Genomic DNA, 24,454 nt, shown 5'->3' on the forward strand with positions numbered 1-24,454 from the left:
GACTTCATACTGTTAGGACAGCCAGACTGAGAAAGCCCGTGACAGACTCCATGAACCTCGCGCCAAACGAATTACCCACACGATTTACTTTCCGGCGGACCGAGTACTTGGTGGAAGTTTCTAAAGTGCTAACTGTGCGTCTCTTACCTCGAAGGACGGTGAAAAAGCAGCAGCTGTCCCGTGTGACAAAATTCAAACGTAGTCTGTCCTCTGCCTTATCCTCTCCACACGCTGGTGCCCTTCTCATTGTAGGTGGAAACACACTAGCATTTTTTTCCGACCAAAGCTACATCTACTCTTTCCAGCCGTGTTGTCACAAGGAAAAGTCTATACTATCCAGTAACTGCAAAGCTGAGCTAAACGTTTTTCGGGATGTCCATCACTTGTCTATATTTTTATTGGAGGACCTGGCAAATCAAGACAATGCAGTCACCCTGTATACAGTTGATCTTCAAGTGGATTGCCACACGTGGGCAGACCGCTCATTTGATGTTCACCTCGCGAGAGTGTAAAGTTCTGTAAAATCTGGCGTAAATAGTGCTTGTCTGTATGGATTATTTCCAACATCATCTTCAATTGTTTGTCCAAAAATCATTGTGCTCTGCAAAAGATGTAAGAAATAAAGAAAAAATTGAAATTTGATATGCCGCTCTGAGTTGAATTCAAAACTTGTTTACAACAGTGCTCATCATAGCGGAAATTGCCAACAAGGCGTCTTTAATCAGCCAGAATATTATTCAAAAATGTTATTGTACCTGCAGATAAGTGGTAGTGTTCAAAAGGTGTGCTCAATGGTTTTCTGCAACATTAAAGAGAAGTTTTCTTATTATTTACATGGTTATCTGTGCAGTATGGAAACTTTATCTTCGGCTTCCAACGGCTTGACCGTTGCGTAGATAGCTTGGGATTTACTCCAGGAGACCCATATTAAATGGTAACCTTTGAAGACGCTCTCTCAGATCAATGGCGGCAACGTTTTTAAGCTCACAATACCACAATCACAGTTTTTGCCATTGACCGTTGTTTCATTATTCCATCTGCTTCTTTTAAATGTAGACAATATTGTACAGATGGACAGAAGCATGGACAGGTTGTTGATTTTCTACAGAAGGTTGATCACAAATCGTGAACACTTCTTCAGAGATCAAACACAAGAAGTTCATAAAGGCAGGAATTTATTACTACAATTGTCGTGAGTAATCTTCATTTCTGTTTTATAAGTTATACGCAGTGAAGCGAGAAGACCAAGATATTTTCAATATGATATAAACAGTGAATATTCAAAAAGATGTGGAACGTTTATTCCTTTCCACGAGAGAAAATATTCAGGAGAATTACAACATTCGGGTTGAAAATGTAAGATAGTCGTGGTATGACGAATAATAACTTTGTGTTGTAATGCGACGGTGTGACGAGACAATGAATATACGTTGTAAGAAAAAAGACCGCCTGCTGTGGGATCGCATACCACCCGTCAGATTACGCGACGGTGTGACGAGTGGCTTACATGTGTCAGATAGCAGTGTTTACTCCGACTGGTCTGACTGATTTGTAGTCGGGCTGCAAAGTATGTTGTGTTTATCTCACTTGTCTGCCATAAACGCCAGGTATATAAACCTGCAGGGCAAGGATACAGATCAGTTTGTCTTGGTGACCAACGTCCCAGAGACAGCATTCGAATTACGAAGAATGGAGTCCGCTCATTTGATGTTCACCTCGCGAGAGTGTAAAGTTCTGTAAAATCTGGCGTAAATAGTGCTTGTCTGTATGGTTTATTTCCAACATCATCTTCAATTGTTTGTCCAAAAATCATTGTGCTCTGCAAAAGATGTAAGAAATAAAGAAAAAATTGAAATTTGATATGCTGCTTTGAGTTGAATTCAAAACTTGTTTACAACAGTGCTCATCATAGCGGAAATTGCCAACTAGCGTCTTTAATCAGCCAGTATATTATTCAAAAATGTTATTGTACCTAGTGGTAGTGTTCAAAAGGTGTGCTCAATGGTTTCTGCAACATTAAAGAGAAGTTTTCTTATTATTTACATGGTTATCTGTGCAGTGTGGAAACTTTATCTTCGGCTTCCAACGGCTTGACCGTTGCGTAGATAGCTTGGGATTTACTCCAGGAGGCCCATATTAAATGTAACCTGTGAAGACGCTCTCTCAGATCAAAGGCAGCAACGTTTTTAGCTCACAATACCACAATCACAGTTTTTGCCATTGACCGTTGTTTTATTATTTTATCTGCTTCGTTTAAATGTAGACAATATTGTACAGATGAATAGAAGCAAGGACAGTTTGTTGATTTTCTACAGATGGTTGATCACAAATCGTAAACCCTTCTTCAAAGATCAAACACAATAAGTTTATAAGGCAGGAATTTATTAATTACAATTGTCGTGAGTAATCTTCATTTCTGTTTTATAAGTTATACGCAGTGAAGCGAGAAGACCAAGATATTTTCAATATGATATAAACAGTGAATATTCAAAAAAAATGTGGAACGTTTATTCCTTTCCACGAGGGAAAATATTGAGAAGAATTACAACATTCGCGTTGAAATGTAAGATAGTCGTGGTATGACGATAATAACTTTGTGTTGTAATGCTCAAGAAGCTGTAAGTCGAAGCTTTTATTCAAATCCATTTTCGTGCCTTTATGAAGACTTTGTCGCTAGAAATTTGTAGTGGTGATCTGCATAATTGTGCAGTTTTAGTCTTGGCAGCATTGAAACAGCTTTGTGTCGAATGTTTGCAGAGAAGGAAAATAAGTAGTGAAATGAACCTTTGCAGATGCTGTAGTTTCAATTACGATTTCAGTGATGATAACGAATCGTATTGGTGGCCCATGGCCATTAGTAAGAAAGAGGCGTGACGGTGTTATTCTTCCAAATGGTGATTGGCTTTTATTTTTCTAATAAGTATTTAGAGATTAACGCTGTGTTTTGTCAGAAAAGACAATGAATATACGTTGTAAGAAAAAGACCGCCTGTTGTGGGATCGCATTCCACCCGTCAGATTACGCGACAGTTTGTGACGAGTGGCTTACATGTGTCAGATAGCAGTGTTTACTCCGACTGGTCTGACTGATTTTGTGGTCAGGCTGCAAAGTATGTTGTGTTTATCTCACTTGTCTGCCATAAACGCCAGGTATATAAACATGTAGAGCAAGGATGTAGATCAGTTTGTCTTGGTGACCAACGTCCCAGAGACAGCATTCGAATTACGAAGAATGGAATCTCCAATGCCCTTGAGGCTTTATAACTGGGTAAAACGTCATCTGAAGATCAAGAGTAAGAGAAAAAAGAGATGAACCCAGAGGAGTCGCGGCGGCCTACTGGACCATCCAAGCGCCAAAAGCAAATCTTTAATGGGTTACATTGACCACAAAACTCAGATGCAAGAAAGAGGAAAGTGGGCCGGTAGAATCAGTGAAAGGTCACTTTTGCTTGACAAGGGTTAGAGGATCTATGTTTCTGGGACATCAATCCACTGCCACATCTCTATGTGCAATTCTCCGTAGCCAGACCACAGAACCGTTCTTCATGGACATCCGATGTCATGGATAAAGTGTTGCTCCAAGGAGACCAACTTCATTATGTTAGGACAGCCAGACTGAGAAAGCCGTGACAGACTCCATGAACCTCGCGCCAAACGAATACCCACACGGTTTACTTTCCGGCGGACAGAGTACTTGGTGGAAGTTTCTAAAGTGCTAACGGTGCGTTCCTCTTACCTCGAAGGACGGGTGAAAAAGCAGCAGCTGTCCCGTGTGACAAAATTCAAACGTAGTCTGTCCTCTGCCTTATCCTCTCCACACGCTGGTGCCCTTCTCACTGTAGCTGGAAACACACTAGCATTTTTTTCGACCAAAGCTATATACACTTGATCTTGAAGTTTTATTTACTAGACTGGATTTGTATTGTTGATCAGTGATAGTGTTGAAAAGTTTTTCAGCAACATTGATGGGAAATTTTCGTAGTAGTTTATTATTTTTTTAGCAGCTTGGTGATTTTCTCCAAGAGGCATGGCGAATGTACAATACCGGTATTATTCACTGGTAATAATATTGATAACCATACTATTGTATACATTCACTGAAGATAAGCCAGATCGTAGGCTTGAATCGGTTTATTTTTAATAGCTTGAATGGAAGTACAAAATATGCTTGATACTATGTTAATATATAAGAAAGTGAACAAACTGGCTAACACGGAGGTGGTGGGATCGTTATAAAATTGAATCTGGGCAAAATTGCCAAATATGGGAAGCACAGTTTGAATATTACACCATTCCAAACAGCAGCCATCATTCTCAGGTGCTGCTTCTAAATAATCCCGAATCAATGTTTAATCCACGATCTATTGAGGCAGTACGAACTAGAAGCATGTCTCTATGTAATGTAATAATATCTCATTCATAACTTTCAGAGGAATTTCCTATCATGATATAATCTCAGAAAATTTATGTTGACAATGATAAAATCAACTGTACACTATTTCTCCAAAGCATGAACACATTCTAAACGCACTGAATAGCAGCATAATTTAAAAGTAGTTCAAACTGTAGGACAGGTACATCATTGGCATACAGACATAGCAATAATAAAGGCAGGTATAATCAGACACAAATCTAGTTAAATATGGCATACATTCAATCAAAATAATAGGTAGATACAAGTTCACAGTAACATTTTTTGTAGAATAGAATATCTGAAGAAGTTATTTGCCATGAGCTAGCCTGGATCTCCATCATGATCAGGAAACACAAAGTTTATAGTTTGTTCACATATTTAAATCTATCCTTTAAGATTCCCTTGGAAAAGTCAAGATAATTATGCATTCATTGATTTTTCCAGCAAATAACCCGACCAAAGTCAATAAACGGCAAACAAATACACATGTTCATGTATACCCAATGTTTAAACCTTGGACTTGAGTCCCGTCTGTACTGCCCCATAATGTAACATGCAGCCGCTGATGCTACAAACTGGCCAAGACAGGAACGGCCAGCGACCCTGTGCAGTCCGCAATACTGTACTCACTCACAGCAGCTATGTGACAATATATAGTGCCCTGGTATCACAGTACCAGCTATAGTTGTGACCACCATACATACACAAAGACAAAATACCTGACCAGTTTTACCATCTATCACCACAACATGGTGAGATTAATAAAGCACTAGTGAGAAGTTAACTAGAGAGATACTGTTTGAGAACAATGATAGTAGATATGTAACCAGTTTAATAGGGAGTCCATTATAATTACATGAATATAAAAGTAATACTGGAACTCGTGTGTACTTTCCAAAGGGTTTTCCCCCTGCCATATTGTTAGAACAATCAATTTACACGAAGCATTTCCAGAAATGCTAAATATTGCCAGTTTCTCCAGTAATCACAGAGTTGACAATACCCTCAGTGTTGTCCCGTCTCTGAGACAGTTCTAAAATATTATCTATCGCACCAGTATTGCTCAAGTTTACATAAAAACAACACAATAAAGGGCATATTAATTTGAGCATATCCCCGCAGTGTCAATGTTCCAGCTCAAGGACGGTTGAAGCTGATTACATTTTGGGAGGCTTCAGGTGTAACAAAGGTGACTATGTTGTACCCTTCCTCATTGTTCAGGTATTAATGCTTCTGTCCACCACTGTCAACTGTATTGAACTAAAACTGTCTGTTTGACACTCACGTAACAATGACATAACAAGACAATAAGCTGAGCTACAAAACAACACAGCATCATTCCATATACATAGGTAATTCACGAAGACATAGCCTCAATCATACAGCAACAATTCATTTGAAGTACCTTTTTCCATTCAAAATATACTCATATATGAAGAAGAAAAAAATTACTGTAAACTTCTGAAGATAGGAGAAGCAGCTGTTGCATTCCATATGCGAGAGCAGCTAATCTCTAAATATGGCCTCTGAAAAGATGATCATTTTTACAGACACATACACTACAACATCAATAACAAAAAGAAACTCAATAACGACATTTTTAGCATCACATATCTTTGCATTATAAATATGAGTACTACAATTTTATTTTTTCAAAGAAATACAAAATAGCCTTCAAGAATTTCTATGAGCGAGGACTTGAATGCTCTTCTTCAGCTAGTCCTGCTATGTTCGGCTCAGATTTCCACTTCTTCTTGTACTGTTCCCTTCCAAATCCCTCATCGTAGTTTCCCTTTGTCTTGAACATCTGCTTGAAGTGGTTCAAGCAATATAGTATGCCTTGGTTAACGGAGAATGTTGCGGGGCTAAAACACAGAGCAACATTACATAAGAAACACAGAATCAACAATGTTAAAATGTAAAACCAGCCACCTCTTCAACAAGATGCACACCATCACCTGTCACACAGTCACAATATGGGTGCTAATACATGTGAATCTTGACAACTATATGTTTACATCCATCACCATATGTCATATATCTTATATATATGCGAGATAGAAATGACAGTCTGACTCCTATGGGCTTGCTTACATGAGCTATTATATGCTTCATTCAGCATTTGAAAAGTCATGTGAATACATTTCACACAAATGTCTATGAGAGCTGTGTCTAAGCTTATTTGCATATTCACGATGTCCAAGTGAATTACTTTCTGGGCTAAACAAATGGATTGATCTTGTGTCTGGCTGAGGTGTGTGTGGATCCAGTGTCTATTTCAGTTTATTTATTTATTTGATTGGTGGTTTACGCCATACTCAAAAATACTTCACTTATACGATGGCGGCCAGCTTTAGGGTGTGGGTTAATCAAATGTCTACATGTGTGTGGGTTGAATGTCTAAATGTGTGTGGGTTGATCAAATGTCTACATGTGTGTGGGTTTGATCAAATGTCTATGTCTGTCTGAGCTTGATCAAAAGTTAGGCTGACTGGTGTCCTGTTATTTGAACGCTTTCATGTGATTTTTGTGGGCTAATTGAATATCTGGCTAATATGTGTCTGGGCTGAACTAATGCCAGTGTTAGCTACGCCAGTGTTAGCTCGAGTGGTGTACATATTTGTCTCTTTGAGTGAATGAATATTTGGATGAGTTGTACATTGATGAAAAAACTGGTGAGTATAAATGTTCAGGGTGAAAACTAAATACGTTATCCTCACTTGTGAGTGAGGTTGTAAATTTACATCTACATATGTGTACATACATCAGTTCTAACATTCATGTACTCACCATACAACTCAATATCACAATACAACTCAATATTAGTTCTGACATTCATGTCAGCACCATACAACTCAATATCATTTCTGACATTCATGTCCTCACCACACAACTCAATATCAGCTCTGATATTCATGTCCTCACCATACAACTCAATATCAGTTTTGACATTCATGTCCTCACCATACAACTCAATATCAGTTCTGACATTCATGTCCTCACCATGCAACTCAATATCAGCTCTGATATTCATGTCCTCACCATACAACTCAATATCAGCTCTTATATTCATGTCCTCACCACACAACTCAATATCAGTTCTGACATTCATGTCCTCACCACACAACTCAATATCAGTTCTGACATTCGTGTCCTCACCACACAACTCAGTGTCAGTTCTGACATTCATGTCCTCACCACACAACTCAATATCAGTTCTGACATTCATGTCCTCAAAATACAACTCAATATCAGTATCACTCACACATCTCCAAAATGGTATTTTTTAATACTTTTCATTTTCAAACCAAGAAATATCTTTTAGCTTTTCTCCATAACCTGACTAATTAGCTTAATGACAAAGCGGCAGCATCCCCAGGGAAGGATAAAAACTCATACATGTATATGGTATGTGCAAATGACTGTCCATCCAAAGACATAAACCAATGATAATCCTTACATTTACCATAATAACAGACGAAGTCAGGTAAATACAAGTAAACTGAATAACTCAGGGCACTATTCTATTAACTGTCAAACACTCAACCAGTAACTAATATTTCAGAGCCAGGACATTATGCTCTCAATAAATAATGCCCATAAAACTAATGCTAAATGAATTTTTTCTAGAACCAAATGCAAACTACAGGTAAAAATGCTTGAATGCTTTTTAGGGTATACGTGACTTGAAATAAATTTTAACTGTCAAAGCGATAAATTTAGACACAAGCAAGAAAACCCAAAACGACTAAAGCTGTAAAACTTCAAGACAAACATCAAATATAGCAGAAAAAGTCAAGCTTACGTTAGTCTGTTTTTGCAATGTGAGCACTTAAAACACGTCTTGTGGTAGACATTTTTGTTGAACTCCATTTTCTCCATTGCATACACGGTTTTCTGACAAGCTGCACACTTCTCTGCCTGGACTGCTCTAAAACGTGCGGGACCGCCCTCCTGGTGGGTGGCAAATTAGTAGCAAAACAGAGAGAAAAGTTACACATGAAACATTCCAAAAACACAAACACACATTCATGTTGGCATCATGCCCCCAAATGAGGGGTGTCCGGCACATCTAACAACACAGGAACTTAGGTACAAACTGGTTAGTCTATCAACAAGGTCTTGAAAGCTCAAGATGCAAATATTTTATGCTGAAAATGCTCTTATTATTTAAGATTTCAGAGTAGGATGCAATGCTTTTCAGGTAAACATATAATAGTGTTATAAGGTAGCTGAGAATGATAAATCTGGGATACAAATAAACCAAAGGCTACATGCTTAAATACAAACTTAAAAAAAATCACAGGCAAAATATGTATATAAATTCATATAATATATGCAAAGAAAGGTTAGATCACATGCAAATTAACACATTCAGCCCATTAACCGAACATATGGCATATGACAGAGCTGCCTTCCACGAACCAAAATGCTCAAAATCGGACACAGCTGAGGAGCGACTATAAAGCAACTGGACACATGGTAAATGTGTGGATTATCAACATTATTAGTAAATCACTTCTGACAACAGGGGAAAAACAATTCATCTCAGGTGTATAAGGAGAATTGATAAATTTACTGAGGAAAAAACAAACACACAACAAAATAACAACAACTTAAATGTACATCACTAGCCAATACAGCCATGGCTGATTACACAAATCAACTTGTGTGTAACAATGGTGAGTTAATTATGCGACAAACATAAAATTTTTGTGAATCTTGGTCACGGTGCAGATTGTGAGTGAGCTCAGCAGTAGAGGTTTGGCTTCTGTGAGAGATCAGATTAAGAGGGGTGAAATAAGTGTAACAGTTATATCCGGGAAATGAGTACGTGGTTCACTCTCCTGGGAGTGAGAAGTGACGGCGCGGATTTCTTCCACTCTGGGAATGAGTATGATCAAGACAAAGAGAGATGAGTGGTGAGGTGGATGCTAAGGGGTTACTTGGTGGAATGATACTTGTATGCTGCGAGAAAAAAGTCTCACAGGTTTAAACTCTTAGATTAGATTCACAGGTTTAAAACTCCAGATTAGATGTGTAAATGTTATCTGAAAATATTCTCCCTCAGATCCTCAACTCAAATTTGACTCCTAGCTGAACAACTTGATATATCAAGTTTTGTCCCATTTAAATATACTCTTCAGCATGCAATAAAAGACATATGTACATATTTCTAATTTCTTCTATGTTTGGATTTTCTCACATGCAGTAATTACTTGAAAGTATAAATGTGTGTACCTGTAACACCAAAAGGTAAGGGTTTGAAATATCTTGATAAAATTGCACACAAAGCTAAAAAAGCGAGCAAAATTAAAGTTGCCCCATGAAAGGAATTTGATGCTCAGAACATGAATATTCTGACACATGCATCTACGTGTATGTATATTGTGTTACTGTTTGATGACTATGAGTCATTATTCAGATTATCTGAAACGCTCTCACTCTCTGGCAGTTGTAATTGCAGGATCACAACTGGTCAGTGTGAGGTGACGAGGGGCACTGTGTGTAAGTCTTTGAGTGAATGGGGCCTGGCCGAGTAACAGCAAAGCTACAAAATCATTGTCTGTTTTGACAGGGATAGCTGTGTATAAGCCAGAGAAACATCACAGTTTTACACATACAAGTATTAACCCCACCATGGCCCATGGAAGAAACACATGCACTCTGAAGTGAAACAAAATAAAAACAACACAAAACCAGGTAAAGCTGTCAATTTTGCACGGTCAGGAGGTGAAAGTGTTTCCCAACAAAAAATGTGCAACCAGATGATTAACCAACCTTAGCAGAGGCCGGCATTTTCGGGCTGGGTGCAGTCGCACTATAAAGTTGGGGTGCTTCCTAAAATCATGGGATCAGAAAGGTGACATGAGAGCAAGGTAAATGTAACAGAGAGACATGTAACTTTTACTGACACCTGGATTCCCATCAGAAGGCCACCTTGCTAGAAAACTAAGATCAGGAGTTGTGGACCAGAAATGTGGGTAGGTCTTTGACCACATGGTTTCCCAGTGGCAATGAACAAACCATGATGTAAGAGGATATGTGATAGCCTCTAGCAACATTTCCACTCTTAAGCCCTAGTTACCAGTGAGGTGTTATACTAATCTTGAGGTTCCTAAATCTTTCTGGTTCGTGAACAGAAAATACAAAAGTTCAAAAATTATCTGAAGATTTACTGTAAATATATGACCTTTTCAACCCCTTCTTTCAGTGGAATTTATGCATATATTTATTATGAAAATGAGGCCAAAAATGACTTGTCTTTGTTACTGAAGATGCAAACTTCACATAACTGTCCAAATTATTTCTTTACACTCCATATGTTCAGAATGTTTCAAATTAGCGGTTGCTGAGGTAGTTGAAAATGCTGAAGAATTAGAGTAATATTTTACAGACCAACTACATGGTGGTGCTTTCATAATACAGTAAGGAATCCTACTAAATGACGCCCATTTATACTTAGTCCATTAACTGTGATATAAGTTTGGTAAAACTGCAGCATTGCACAACCCTGATTTGGAGTGGTTATAGTGTGGAAATGATACAGAGAGGCAGGAAAAGACACATGAAATTTATACATTATACAAAAAGATGTCATTACACCTCCAATAAGGTGATAAGAGAAATGGGATATGGTCAGAAAAAGATGATATGCCTGTATATAACACAGAAGAGCGCAAATGAAGAAAAAATATATATATAAATGCACATTTATACCATATTATGGTGGACAGACTACCTCTGCCTTTAGAAATGTCTTCTTACATTTTGGAGGTTTTCATAATCTTGGTATTAGTCGTAAGAAACCATTATTCTTGATATTTCACAAAGCAGAAATAGCCTATCCCTCATCAGGGTGCTTCACCAAGCAGCTGCATGTACATGTATCAACAGTGGCTACAACAACTGACAGTACATGTATTTAGTATCACATCCAGGCACACTCCAGAGCATTGTATCCCTTCTACTATTAACTATACACCTTAAATCACCAAACACACTGAGCTGTCTTGAGTAACAAAGTGATTCTAAAAGGTCACTTGGACCTCTGAAAGTAAAAATTTCAGAATCCAAGAAAACATCTACACGATAAAATTAACAAGTGTTAATTTCGGAAAGTCATTCCAAATATCCACTATGACAAACCAAGCAACACCACTGCTGAATAGACGAGAAAATAGACTGAAATACTTGTGCTGAAGAACTCGCCTCCCTAAACTGCTACAGTTATAAACACCATGCCAATAACCAGGCTCTGAAACTCCCTCAAAACACAGAGGCTATTACAGAACATCTCCAACATCCTAAATTTAGGACATGAACAACAACACTCCTTAAACAATCTATTCCGTAAAGGATAAAATGGGAAAATTTGCATGCTTCACCTGAAACTTGGATTTCTTACCTTCCTAAGTGGCTTTGGCTGCTCTTTTGCTTTGGCTTCATGTTGAATAGTCTGGAACCTGGCTAACAAATGTTTGGTGGTGCTTGGTGCTGGCATACCGGCTTCGTAGTCTGTGTCTGCTTCCCTTACCACATCTGCCCGGTGCTGTGGGATGTTCTCCGAGACCCCACCGCTGGACTGCTGGTACTGTTCAGGCATATCTGTTGGCAGGACACCCTTAGGGCTGCGAGGTTCTTCACGCGGAGGGGTGAATTCCTTAAAAGAGCGATCGTGAGGAGACTTTGGGGAGACAGGAGACTGAGACTTGGTACTCTCGCTTAGCTGGCGGAATCGAGCCACCATATTTCTGGCCATTCCACGTTCAGGTAGCTCCTCCTCAAAGTGGTCTGCAGCACGAACCACATCATCTCTGTGCTGGGGCTGGTTCTCAAACACTCCACCTTCCGCTTTCCTGTCATAATCCGGGACAAACTTTTCAGGGTTGTTCTCAAACACCCCACCATCCCTGGGAGGAGTGAAGGCCTTCATCTGCCTGGGAGCCCCAGAGGATTGATGGCCAGAAGATTCCATCTGCTTAAATTTGGCCAGCATGTTTCTTGCTGCCCCTTGATGTGGTAGTCCATCATCGTCCATCCGATCTTCTGCTCTGACAACATCGGGCAGTCTTTCAGGCTGACTCTCGTACACAACGGAGGCATCACGTGGAGGAGTTATCTGTCGTAATCCTCCTGTAGAAGCTGTCTTTACACGGCCTGCCTCTGCTTCCTTCTGGCGGAATAAAGCGGCTGCACTTTTTGTAAATCCTTGCTGTGGCAACTGATTGTCTTCTTCAAGTTGCTGACCGGATCTCACAACATCTGGGCGAATATCAGGCTGACTCTCAAACACGCCTGATTCTGCTTTCCCCACATACTTCTCCACGCGCCTGGTGGGTTCACTTACATATTCTACCTTGCCTGACGGGGGAGGGGTTATCTCTCTCACGCCTTTAGGGGTGGGCACATACCCGGCACCAGACTCCATTTGCTTAAACTTTGACAGAACATCTCGGGTAGAGCCTGTTGATGGAAGATCAGCAAAAGCATCTCCTTCACCAGAGCGGACCACATCTGGATTAATCTGTGGTTCATTCTCAAACACGCCCCCTTCTACGGATTGAATCTCGTCAATGACAGAGGTCCTCTGTCTAGGAGCATTGTCTTTTATTTTGCCTGTTTGGAATTTCTCCCATATTTCCTTGGATGCTCCAGGCTTGGGCATGTAAATGCCTTCATCAACAACATCATCAGCACGCACCACGTCTGGATTCCTCGTCACCTCAGTTTCGTACACCACACGGGTGCCCTCTGAAGGCGGAGTTATCTCCCTCATTGGCTTCCTCTCTTTCTGGGAGTTCTGGTCGCCCTTGGCTACACTTTCAAACTTGTTCCTCAGAGATCCTGCAGCAGCAGACTGTCTCACCTGGTCAAGTTCATCTGGGCTCACTGTGGACACCTTCTGGGACTCAACTCCTGTCTCAAATTTGTTCTTAAAGTTTGACAACTCTGAAAACTGAATCTGAATAAAAAAAAAAATGAAACCCAGCAATTAAGTTATGAAAAAAAAATCCACATTTATCAGAAATACATGTACTTCCATACTACTAAATGACTGATAAAAACATGAATACATAGACTAAACAAGTACAGAATAACACAAGTATGTTATTGACCATGGAACACTCACAACAATCCTACATGCTCCACAATTATATAACTTGAATCAACCACATCTGTGGCTACATGCATATTATGAGAGTGGACTGGTATCTGACTAAAACTGGTAAATATGGGAGACAATATACAATGTAATACTAGATGTGTGACAGCTGCTGGTCAAGCTTGTGGGCTTGTGTTGCATGCCTGGAACAGTTATCTGCCTACATGCCTTCTATCTATGAACAAACAGGAACCTATTGTATAGTGAATGGATGGGGGGTAGATTATTATTCCTGTGTTCAAGTGAAGTCATTTTCATGTCATCTGACATGAAGTACATGACTAACATTGAATAGGGACACGTGTAGCATGACATAATCATGTTAGCCATGCTTCCTTTGTTACATCATACTTTACCAGGCTTTATCTACATAATTTGTTCTATTTTAAAAGCCAGCATGGGCATGTATTGCATGTCAGTGAGATAAAGGTACACTGTAGATTACACAGTGGTACCACAATAAGACAAATGTGATTTTTCTTTTAGTGTGATGAACCTGGCAGTGTATTTCATCAAACTATTCACAGTGCTTCCCATATGATCCTGGAGAATTGGAGGCTTCTTTTACATTAAACTGATAAGCAAAGCCAACACAGGATGGTCTTACTGTTTCTTTGTTTCTTGTTTCTCGCAAAATGTTGGGATCCCTTTCTACTTCATCATCCACACCATTCTGTTGTAAAGGTGCATCTCTGTCAAATTGAAAAAGTTAACAATTTACCATACACATTAAACTCAACAAAGTTTAAATACCAAAACTCAAATACATTGTTTTAAATAATGTACTACATACATATAAATAAATAATAATGTGTTTAACATCATGCAGCACAAGAATCATAGCTCTCAGATTCACCCCAAAAATGACTGCCTAATAATCTCTAAATCATGCATGCATGTACAGCTTGCATTTGATTTGTTTATTTATTTGATTGGTGATTGCCGTGCTCATGAATATTTCACTTATGCAACAGCGGCCAGCATTATGGTGAGAGGAAATTGGGCAGAGCCTGACGGAAACCCACAACCATCCACATGTTGCTGTCAGACCTTCCCATGTACACATGCATTTAAAAAAACTGTGTGTATTTGAAATACATGAAGTTATTATACAACTGGTTCACAGTGTTTATCCTAGCATTAACTTATGTCCTTTTATAAACAAAATGAGCTATTAGTTGTAACTATTCAACCATACAGAACTTGTATACAAAAGGTAATGTGACTCAGGCCGGATTGACACAATGCCATTTGTAGTACCAGATTCAAAAATACAACCAAATCGCAATGTCATGAGATCTGGGCTCGGCTTATCAAGCATTATCTGGCAAGCTCTGATGTTCCAATATGCACTGTGAATGAGAATTTGTCAACAATGTGGTCTGTCTGAGGAAAGCCTACAGTGCACCTTAGTGGAAATTTTAGCCACATGCTTCAATTGTGTAGAATAGGGAATGCCCTACTTTCATGTGACAAGTCGTAAACAACCAGTCAGAAAATGTGTGGTTGTGAAGAAAGCTTAGGCTGTCAGTTAGGGAGAGGGTCATGACCCTAAGCAGAAATTTCACTTCATGGATTGGGGCCATAACTCACCCAAAAAATGGCGATCTCAGCTGTCCAGGTGTAACCTCCTCCTTTACACTTCTTGAGGTTTCCTGCTGTTCATCTGTAAGTTAACAAGAAAATTGTACACCAAAAAACAACACAAGACCTATGTCAAACAGTATTCACTTTACACAGCTTGCAATTTGTTAATCTGTCAAGATCAATACTACGCTAACACAGCAGTCTGTGTCAAGTGTATGAAGATATTCAGGGGAGATAATCCACTGGAAGGGGAGGCAAATACACAGACAACTGCAAGCCATCACACTATAGCCTTTATCAGGCATGTACACAATGAGTGACAGGGTGCAACATGTTTGTCTTGTCACACTTTACAAGCGTTTGCTGATATACACAGATGTATTTTTCCATGCAGAGTTGTTTTTCATGTGTAACTCACAATAATTTTACACTCAGATCATTCAAACAAGGTAACGATATCTGTACATATCTACACTGTCCATGCCACAGCATAGACTATCTGATATGTTACATGGCATCATGACACATTCAACAGCTCTCTGTACATACAAATGCCAGTTCAAGTTATGAACATGGTTTTGTTCTTGTTCAGACAAGTTTGCCACTTTGGCCAAATATGACCAAATCTGAGAGATAAAAACCCAGCTGAGCAAGAATCCATACATGTTATGTAGCTTTAGCTTATAACCAAAATGAACATTGTCAAGTTCAAACAATAAAGACACTGCCAGGTTCCAGTTACACAGACACTGCCAGGTTCCAGCTACACAGACACTGCCAGGTTCCAGCTACACAGACACTGCCAGGTTCCAGCTACACAGACACTGCCAGGTTCCAGCTCCATAGACACTGCCAGGTTCCCACTACACAGAAACTGCAAAGATCTGATTGACCATTCCTTGAACACCAGGTATTATGATTTGTAGCTTTGTTATACATTTCTGCCTGAAAATATGGAAAATATTTGGAAAACCCACTGTGACACCTCAGTCTCACCATGTTTACCCTGAATATCACATGACACACATGATCACCTATCCTTGATACTATGCACTTTCAACACTGTATGCATATACATGTAATTAAAGCACATAATGGCTATGAATTCACACATTGCACTGACATAGAAGATGTTTTGCTTTGCAATCAGATACGCCTAATTTGTGAATAGTTACAAGTGCAAGTCTATTAGGTGTTTGTGAAGTCAAGCCGAAATGGGAAGAAAAGGTAAAAGAATTTACCTTAAAATTCCAGTAGAAATTTCGACTTCAGTCAGTGCACCTAAACTGTCACTGCTGTGAAAGCCTTACCTGATATGGTTATATACAGCGGAGATAATGTAACACCACTCAATGTGACAAACACTCCCCGCTGAGTGAGCTAACAGTTACATGTAGGTCTAGGTTTAGAAGTTCCCATCACAACCTGGCCTGGGGCCCAGGACTGCCTATTCAGCTATACCATCATGTATTCATAATCAACAAACCCACCATGTAAGGTCACACCTATTTATGCTTACACGGATCACTGCCTACAAAAATGTCTGTCTCTGGATCACCGGGACTAGACACTCACATAATGACAAACCTCTTGTTAAAATGAGAAATGTAATGTGTGTGTGTGTATTTACCCTAAATTACTTTACATGTACACACAGTTATCAGAGATTAAACATTAGCATGGGCATCACGGGACAGGCAGCCGAACAATACGTATGCACTTTATAATGGCATACACTCAAAGCATGTGCTGTCTATAGACAACTACAATCCCCCAAATAATGGTCATATCACTGTGATTTGTCAGTGTATGCATACAAAAGTATCATATACTGTACATTACAATCTTATTCATGTAATATGCTCTGTTCTGGCTCAGTTGTGTAAAGTGTTGCACTCAATGAACATCATACATCCTTGACTTAAGAAGTTGTGTGTTTAGCTGCACCTTTATAAAAATCTCACTCCTTACAACACTGTTGCTAGGGGACAAATCTGCTTTAATAAGTTAATATAATGAGGCATGCTGTACACAGTTTATTAGCCTCTGATAGCATGTGACCTTTGCAATTTAGGAACAGACAGTGTGATGCTGCATGATAAAAAATATGAACCATATCAGCATAATTACATGATAAGCTAAGCTAAGTGCAAAGAATTTACAAAATATAAAGTTTTTTCTTGACTGAAACTTTTAAAAAAATGTACAGACCTCTGTCTGTTGTTTTGTGAGACATCTGAGGGACACATTTGTGACTGAGTTATAATGAAAGGCATGTTGGGTCATGTAAGTGTGTTATAACCAGAGAAAGACGTACATTGTATCATACACTTTTTCAGCTATGGTTACCTGCCAAATGGTAGTTATTCACCCAAGGCAATGTCCATTTTCTTAGCACCTAGACTGCTGATATGTGTACATATTACCTTCTTAAATATTGTAAATGATCATCCCAAATTTCATTTCTGGAATCAAACAAATGGCAAAATACTACCTTTGTTGCTGAAACCTTTTTTTAAGTAGGATATCTCTACAGTACGTCAAAACAGCTTGTTTTCCTCATACATTTGAACAAACTGATACTTGTGAAAGAAGAAAGAGACATAACTGTTGTTCTTGATATAAATTGAAGCACATGTATTAAAAGCATTAGCACACAAATGCACAACTTTATAGCAACATTAATGCAAGGCAGTCCTCTTTGATTTTTCTCTTAATGCTCTTACCAGATAATGGGGTAAGAGGGATTAGCAGCTATAACAGTGTATACTTTACGAAAAGTGGAAACTGAGCAGTCAACTGAGTTAGAACTGTCACTCATATATCAATGTTACTAATTATCAAAGAGTATGCTATTTTAAAAAGTATGCTTCAATTTATATCAAGAACAACAGTAATGTCTTTTTCTTCTTTCACAAATATCAGTTTTCCAATGTATGAGGAAAACAAGCTTTAGTTATGAAGAGGACTTTTTGTCCTACAACCCAGGCAAAATCAGAATCAGGGCAAAATATACAACTTAATCATGGGCAAAATACTAGGTGATATACTATACCCACTGAAATTTTAGGTGATTTACTATACCTACTGAAATTTTAGGTGATTTACTATACCCACTGAAATTTTAGGTGATTTACTATACCTACTGAAATATTAGGTGATTTACTATACCTACTGAAATTTTAGGTGATTTACTATACCTATTGAAATTTTAGGTGATTTACTATACCCACTGAAATATTAGGTGATTTACTATACCTACTGAAATTTTAGGTGATTTACTATACCTACTGAAATATTAGGTGATTTACTATACCTACTGAAATATTAGGTGATTTACTATACCTACTGAAATTTTAGGTCATTTACTATATCCATTGAAATATGAGAAATAATGATGTAGTTTTAATGCTGAAAAGACCAGATATTGGTCTTTGAACTTCATGTTCATTCACCAACTGGATATTGGTACAAAGTGAATGTGAAGCCTTGTTGTTACAGGTCTGTATAGGGGGTCATGTACATGTACACGTGTATAACCACACTTTATATTTGCACACAGCAAAGCAAACTTCAAAGTTCCTCTGTTCACTCTTATGTGTACATATTAGATGAATAGGGTGTGTCAGGAGGTAAATTACAGTTTACCAGGAAAGAAGCCAACATCTAATCAGAATGAGTGGCATGATAATTACATGTACCTATTAAGAAACTGTAACTACCTATAAAGTCTATGATCTCTCTCTGCTACAGGTGACATGATTCTCACATCAAAGTCCCCACACCTGAATAGGTAGCCTACCATGTACATGTTACCACTGATAGATTCAAGATCAGCTTTAATAGCTAAATGGGAAAACCACTCAGCTTTTATTTAAACAAAGATAGTTGCAGAGCTGTTCTGCATACAAAAGACAAGGCTGGCTAGAAGACAAAAATGTCACCTTAACAGCAAGTGAATGCACATTGTTCTTGTCTGGTATGCAACACGATCCACACTGTTAGCCAAAAATAGAATCTATTTAAGTGCCACCTGCACTGAGTGAGGTGTCAAAGACAGGAGACAATGTGGTTACCTAAGTCAGGCAGTTTGTGGTGAGGGTAAATGTAAGAGGTCCTGCAGATAGGTACATGAATAGCCTCCTATCAACATCCATAATGACCTGATTTACCAGCACGACAAGCTCTCTCACCTGAACAGGCGGTCACTGATGTGAAAAGCTGCTTGTTACAATCAATGGCAGGCCAGAAAACAATTACCTCTCCCTCGTCTTATTCAGACTTCATCCCGATTGTGAAGATATCACTCCACCTCTCACATAGTTACCCACAGGATTTACTTATCAATATCTCCATCTTCACCAAAGTCTACTCATTATGCAAATCCTTCTACATCGTGTAGTTTAACCTGGCCATGTCTTGGTAGTTCAAAGTTGGTCATGGCCATGTCTTGGTAGTTCAAAGTTGGTCATGGCCATGCTGCCTTACTTGGCCAGATCTGTAGTCTAAACTTGTAATATCTTAGTATAACTTAGTTATGTTAATAAAGTCTAACTTGACCATACATCTGAAGTTTAACTTGGTCTATGTCAATGTACTCTAAACTGGCCATGTCTCTGCAGGCTTACTTGATCACGTCTCAGTATTCCAAACTTGACAGTCACTGTAAATAACTTGGTCATGTCAATGTACTCTAAACTGGCCATGTCTCTGCAGACTTACTTGATCATGTCTTAGTATTCTAAACCTGACAGTCACAGTAACTAACTTGGTCATGTCAATGTACTCTAAACTGGCCATGTCTCTGCAGTCTAACTTGGTCATGTCTTAGTATTCTAAACTTGACAGTCACTGTAACTAACTTGTCCATGTCTATGTACCCTAAACTGGCCATGTCTCTGCAGTCTTACTTGGTCATGTCTTAGTATTCTAAACTTGACAGTCACTGTAACTAACTTGGCCATGCTTCTGCAGTCTAACTTGGCCATGTCTCTGCAGCCTAACTTGGTCATGTCTTAGTATTCCAAACTTGACAGTCAATGTAACTAACTTGTCCATGTCTATGTACTCTAAATTGGCCATGTCTCTGCAGTCTAACTTGGTCATGTCTTGGTATTCTAAACTTGACAGTCACTGTAACTAACTTGGCCATGTTTCTGCAGTCTAACTTGGCCATGTCTCTGCAGTCTAACTTGGTCATGTCTTGGTATTCTAAACTTGACAGTCACAGTAACTAACTTTGTCCATGTTTATGTACTCTAAATTGGCCATGTCTCTGCAGTCTAACTTGATCATGTCTTAGTATTCCAAACTTGACAGTCACTGTAAATAACTTGGTCATGTCAATGTACTCTAAATTGGCCATGTCTCTGCAGTCTAACTTGGTCATGTCTTGGTATTCTAAACTTGACAGTCACTGTAACTAACTTGGCCATGTTTTTGCAGTCTAACTTGGCCATTTCTCTGCAGTCTAACTTGGTCATGTCTTGGTATTCTAAACTTGACAGTCACTGTAACTAACTTGTCCATGTCCTCTAAACTGGACATGTCTCTGCAGTCTAACTTGGTCATGTCTTGGTGTTCTAAACTTGACAGTCACTGTAACTAACTTGGCCATGTTTCTGCAGTCTAACTTGGCCATTTCTCTGCAGTCTAACTTGGTCATGTCTTGGTATTCTAAACTTGACAGTCACTGTAACTAACTTGGCCATGTTTCTGCAGTCTAACTTGGCCATGTCTCTGCAGTCTAACTTGGTCATGTCTTGGTATTCTAAACTTGACAGTCACAGTAACTAACTTTGTCCATGTTTATGTACTCTAAATTGGCCATGTCTCTGCAGTCTAATTTGATCATGTCTTAGTATTCCGAACTTGACAGTCACTGTAAATAACTTGGTCATGTCAATGTACTCTAAATTGGCCATGTCTCTGCAGTCTAACTTGGTCATGTCTTGGTATTCTAAACTTGACAGTCACTGTAAATAACTTGGCCATGTTTCTGCAGTCTAACTTGGCCATGTCTCTGCAGCCTAACTTGGTCATGTCTTAGTATTCCAAACTTGACAGTCACTGTAACTAACTTGTCCATATCTATGTACCCTAAACTGGCCATGTCTCTGCAGTCTAACTTGGTCATGTCTTGGTATTCTAAACTTGACAGTCACTGTAACTAACTTGGCCATGTTTCTGCAGTCTAACTTGGCCATGTCTCTGCAGTCTAACTTGGTCATGTCTTAGTATTCCAAACTTGACAGTCACTGTAACTAACTTGTCCATGTCCTCTAAACTGGCCATGTCTCTGCAGTCTAACTTGGTCATGTCTTAGTATTCCAAACTTGACAGTCACTGTAACTAACTTGGCCATGTTTCTGCAGTCTAACTTGGCCATGTCTCTGCAGTCTAACTTGGTCATGTCTTAGTATTCCAAACTTGACAGTCAATGTAACTAACTTGTCCATGTCTATGTACTCTAAATTGGCCATGTCTCTGCAGTCTTTCTTTGGTCATGTCTTGGTATTCTAAACTTGACAATCACTGTAACTAACTTGGCCATGCCTATGTATATGTAGGCTAACTTGGCCATGGCTGTCTTATCTAAACTGTATAAAGTCATACCACAAGTGTACTGGCCTCTCCGCCACCACCACAAATTCCTAACTACACACGTATGTCAGAAGAAAAAAAAAACCCACAATTAAGCAATCTGCTGCCTATTTCAACAAGCACCTGCTATCACCTGACTACCCCAGCAGATGTTGGATATGTATGTGACTTTAAACAAGAGTTACATAAAGAATTCTCTCTTTAAACACACGCACCTTCTCTGAAGTAGTAAGAAATATAAAGGTAAATAAGACAGACTACTTGGGTCGGCTGTTATTCCCTGAATTCCTTTGGAACACAGATAGTTATATACATACACAACTCTGGTCTAACAATTACAGGTGTGTGCATGGTTACATGAGCAATTAACAGGTAACTGATTTGTGCCCACTTATAAAGGCAACATAATCTGTATTGGAGTACATAAAATATCCACATACATGGAAGTTGTGGTCTTACCGAGAGTCCAGTGGTCTCCTTCCACTGACCGACTGGGCACAGAATGTGTAGACATCCTGTGAAAGTAGGAGCTGTACCAGGCTGGCAGGCTAGGGGAACGAGTGGCCGCCATAGCTGATAATTCCCCAGATTATCCTCTTAACTTGACTAAGTGGCTTAACGTTAACGGCTTAAGGGAACTGACCATAACCTAAACCCCTAGAGCGTAGAACTGGTTCTTGGATTAACACAGTCAGATTAACATTAATCAAAACAACCCAAGGTCTATACAAACAGTGATAACAGTGAGCAAATCCAGACGAACTCTGTAATGCTCGTCCACCAACGTCTGCAGGTTTCACAAGAAAACGGCGTAAGTTATTCAGCTCATCCACAGTAAAGAGGCAGGATAAACTTCAAATGTCGTGACTATGTGCTGTCCAATATAGTCCTGCTTCTCAGCGTGCCACAGGTTTCTGTCTCATCTATATCAGGACCCTCTTTAACTGAGCCAGGTATTCACCTCTTAACATGGGACGTCGAGCTTCACTTAACATCGGCATGCCCTAAGGCTTTGGTTAAATGTTTCTCTATAAATATTACTTACTTTTAATCAGGTCTATAATCTCTCAGGCGCAACATAAAAGTAATCCAGGAACAACGGCAGGTATTTTGGCCATTGAAAATGCCAGTTTCACCGGACGCACTGACCTTGTCAGGATTGGGCTCTACCTGGGGAGTTTAGAGAGCTGTAGCTCAGTGGGGAGCAAGACTAGCTGCGGTGAGATGAGGGCATCTGTTTTGGCAGCACTGGTCAGCTAAGGATCAATAGGCTGAGATCAGGAGACTGACCGTAGGGGGTGATTGGTTTACTTAGCACAGGCCACACACATCCCAAGAAAAAAGCCAAACAGCCAGCTAATCTCTGGAGAATGTGTGTGAGGACGTCTTCTGGGGGTGCTGCATTGTGCATGTGTCCATAGGCAGCAGAACGACTCTTATCTTACGTATGGCAGAGGTGACCAGGAAGTTCACACCTGCCCTACAGGCACACACAGGTTTATCAGCATAACAAATCACATTTACCTGTTGATGGGTCCTAACAAGGTCTCTAAATTCTGTCTCACAGCCTTAATAACATATATCATATATAGAGGGACAGTCATAAGACTTGAAAACAACTCTAGCATTACTGGAGGGGTCCATTATTAGAGAGCCTCACATCAATATAAATGCAAAATAGTGGAATTGAACTGGTCATGTGAGAGTAAATCACTTAGTAGTTAATATTAGATATATTATATTAGACAGCTGACGTGTCAAGGAAAATATCACTGCACATTAATTAAGAAAAGAATCACAAAATAACAGGCAGCATTGACCCTGGGGATATACTCAGGGTCAATTATAGATATCCCTAAACCTGGACTAGCAATGATTGCAATACAGTACAGTATGGCCCAACACTGAAGCAAAATTCACAAAAAAGTGAAAGACGATAGGACGTGTTAGACATGGAGGCTTGGATGAAATGCATTCCCAAAGCAAAATGAGCAACTGCTGCCTCAGAGCTCTCAAATAGCTCTCTTCATGCTAATGCATTATACTAATTGATAGGTCAAGGTCAGCATGTTAATACATGTACATGTATTTGTGACAGTAATCAATTTTATCATAGGAGACCCAGTATGTTCGAGATTCAGCAGTACTGCTTAAATTATTCATTACTGTAAAAGAAATATATCTGACAAATTGACCTATACATGCATAAAGGTATAAGGTTGAAGAAATTTACATGGACGCAAACATTACAATCAAAACTGTCAACTCTGTAATTTCTGACTTTTTGCTACACATGTACATGTCTTTATGAGTTTTAACATGAAAATTTATGCATCAAATTCGAGTCAAAACAAGACTTTTTGATGGACAAAAATTGAACAGATATTACCTGTGATGATGTCATGTTGTTAAAACGAATCAAATTACATAACTCTAGGATTTATTTGGATCGAAGGTTTTTACTGAGGGAGAGCAGGGTGACAAACCCCATCCATTTAAAGTCATAAGGTACACTTTTCCTGTTTTTTTTTTCCCAAAAACTTTTTTCCTAGCCTACTTTGCCTATTATTTATAATGCACAAGAAGTATGCAATGTTTGATGAAAGCTAAGAAACTGTGAAAATGGCCCCTGAAATCTAACAGGAAAACCCCCAGGTTGTCAAAAACGACAAGAAAAATATAAGC

The 24,454-nt window shown here is 39.1% G+C and overlaps 1 protein-coding gene across 7 annotated transcripts in view; it reads right to left on the minus strand.

The window, feature by feature from the left end:
- Nucleotides 1-4,118: 4,118 nt before the first annotated feature.
- Nucleotides 4,119-24,454, minus strand: part of LOC135468200 (pharyngeal muscle protein 2-like) — a 68,605-nt gene continuing 48,269 nt past the window's right edge. For 4 of the 7 annotated variants that reach the window (XM_064746321.1, XM_064746320.1, XM_064746322.1 and 1 more), the window contains 6 exons: nt 15,173-15,245; nt 14,187-14,271; nt 11,822-13,378; nt 10,195-10,254; nt 8,219-8,367; nt 4,119-6,278 (listed from right to left, as the gene is read on the minus strand). In XM_064746321.1, coding sequence (XP_064602391.1) covers nt 6,098-6,278; nt 8,219-8,367; nt 10,195-10,254; nt 11,822-13,378; nt 14,187-14,271; nt 15,173-15,245 — 2,105 coding nt within the window. In that variant the 3' untranslated portion in view covers nt 4,119-6,097. The remainder of the gene's footprint in view (nt 6,279-8,218; nt 8,368-10,194; nt 10,255-11,821; nt 13,379-14,186; nt 14,272-15,172; nt 15,246-24,454) is intronic. The other 3 variants (XM_064746317.1, XM_064746318.1, XM_064746319.1) reach the window with 3 other exon arrangements.

This window comes from Liolophura sinensis, chromosome 6 (assembly GCF_032854445.1).
Source record: "Liolophura sinensis isolate JHLJ2023 chromosome 6, CUHK_Ljap_v2, whole genome shotgun sequence".
Lineage (NCBI taxonomy): Eukaryota > Metazoa > Mollusca > Polyplacophora > Chitonida > Chitonidae > Liolophura > Liolophura sinensis.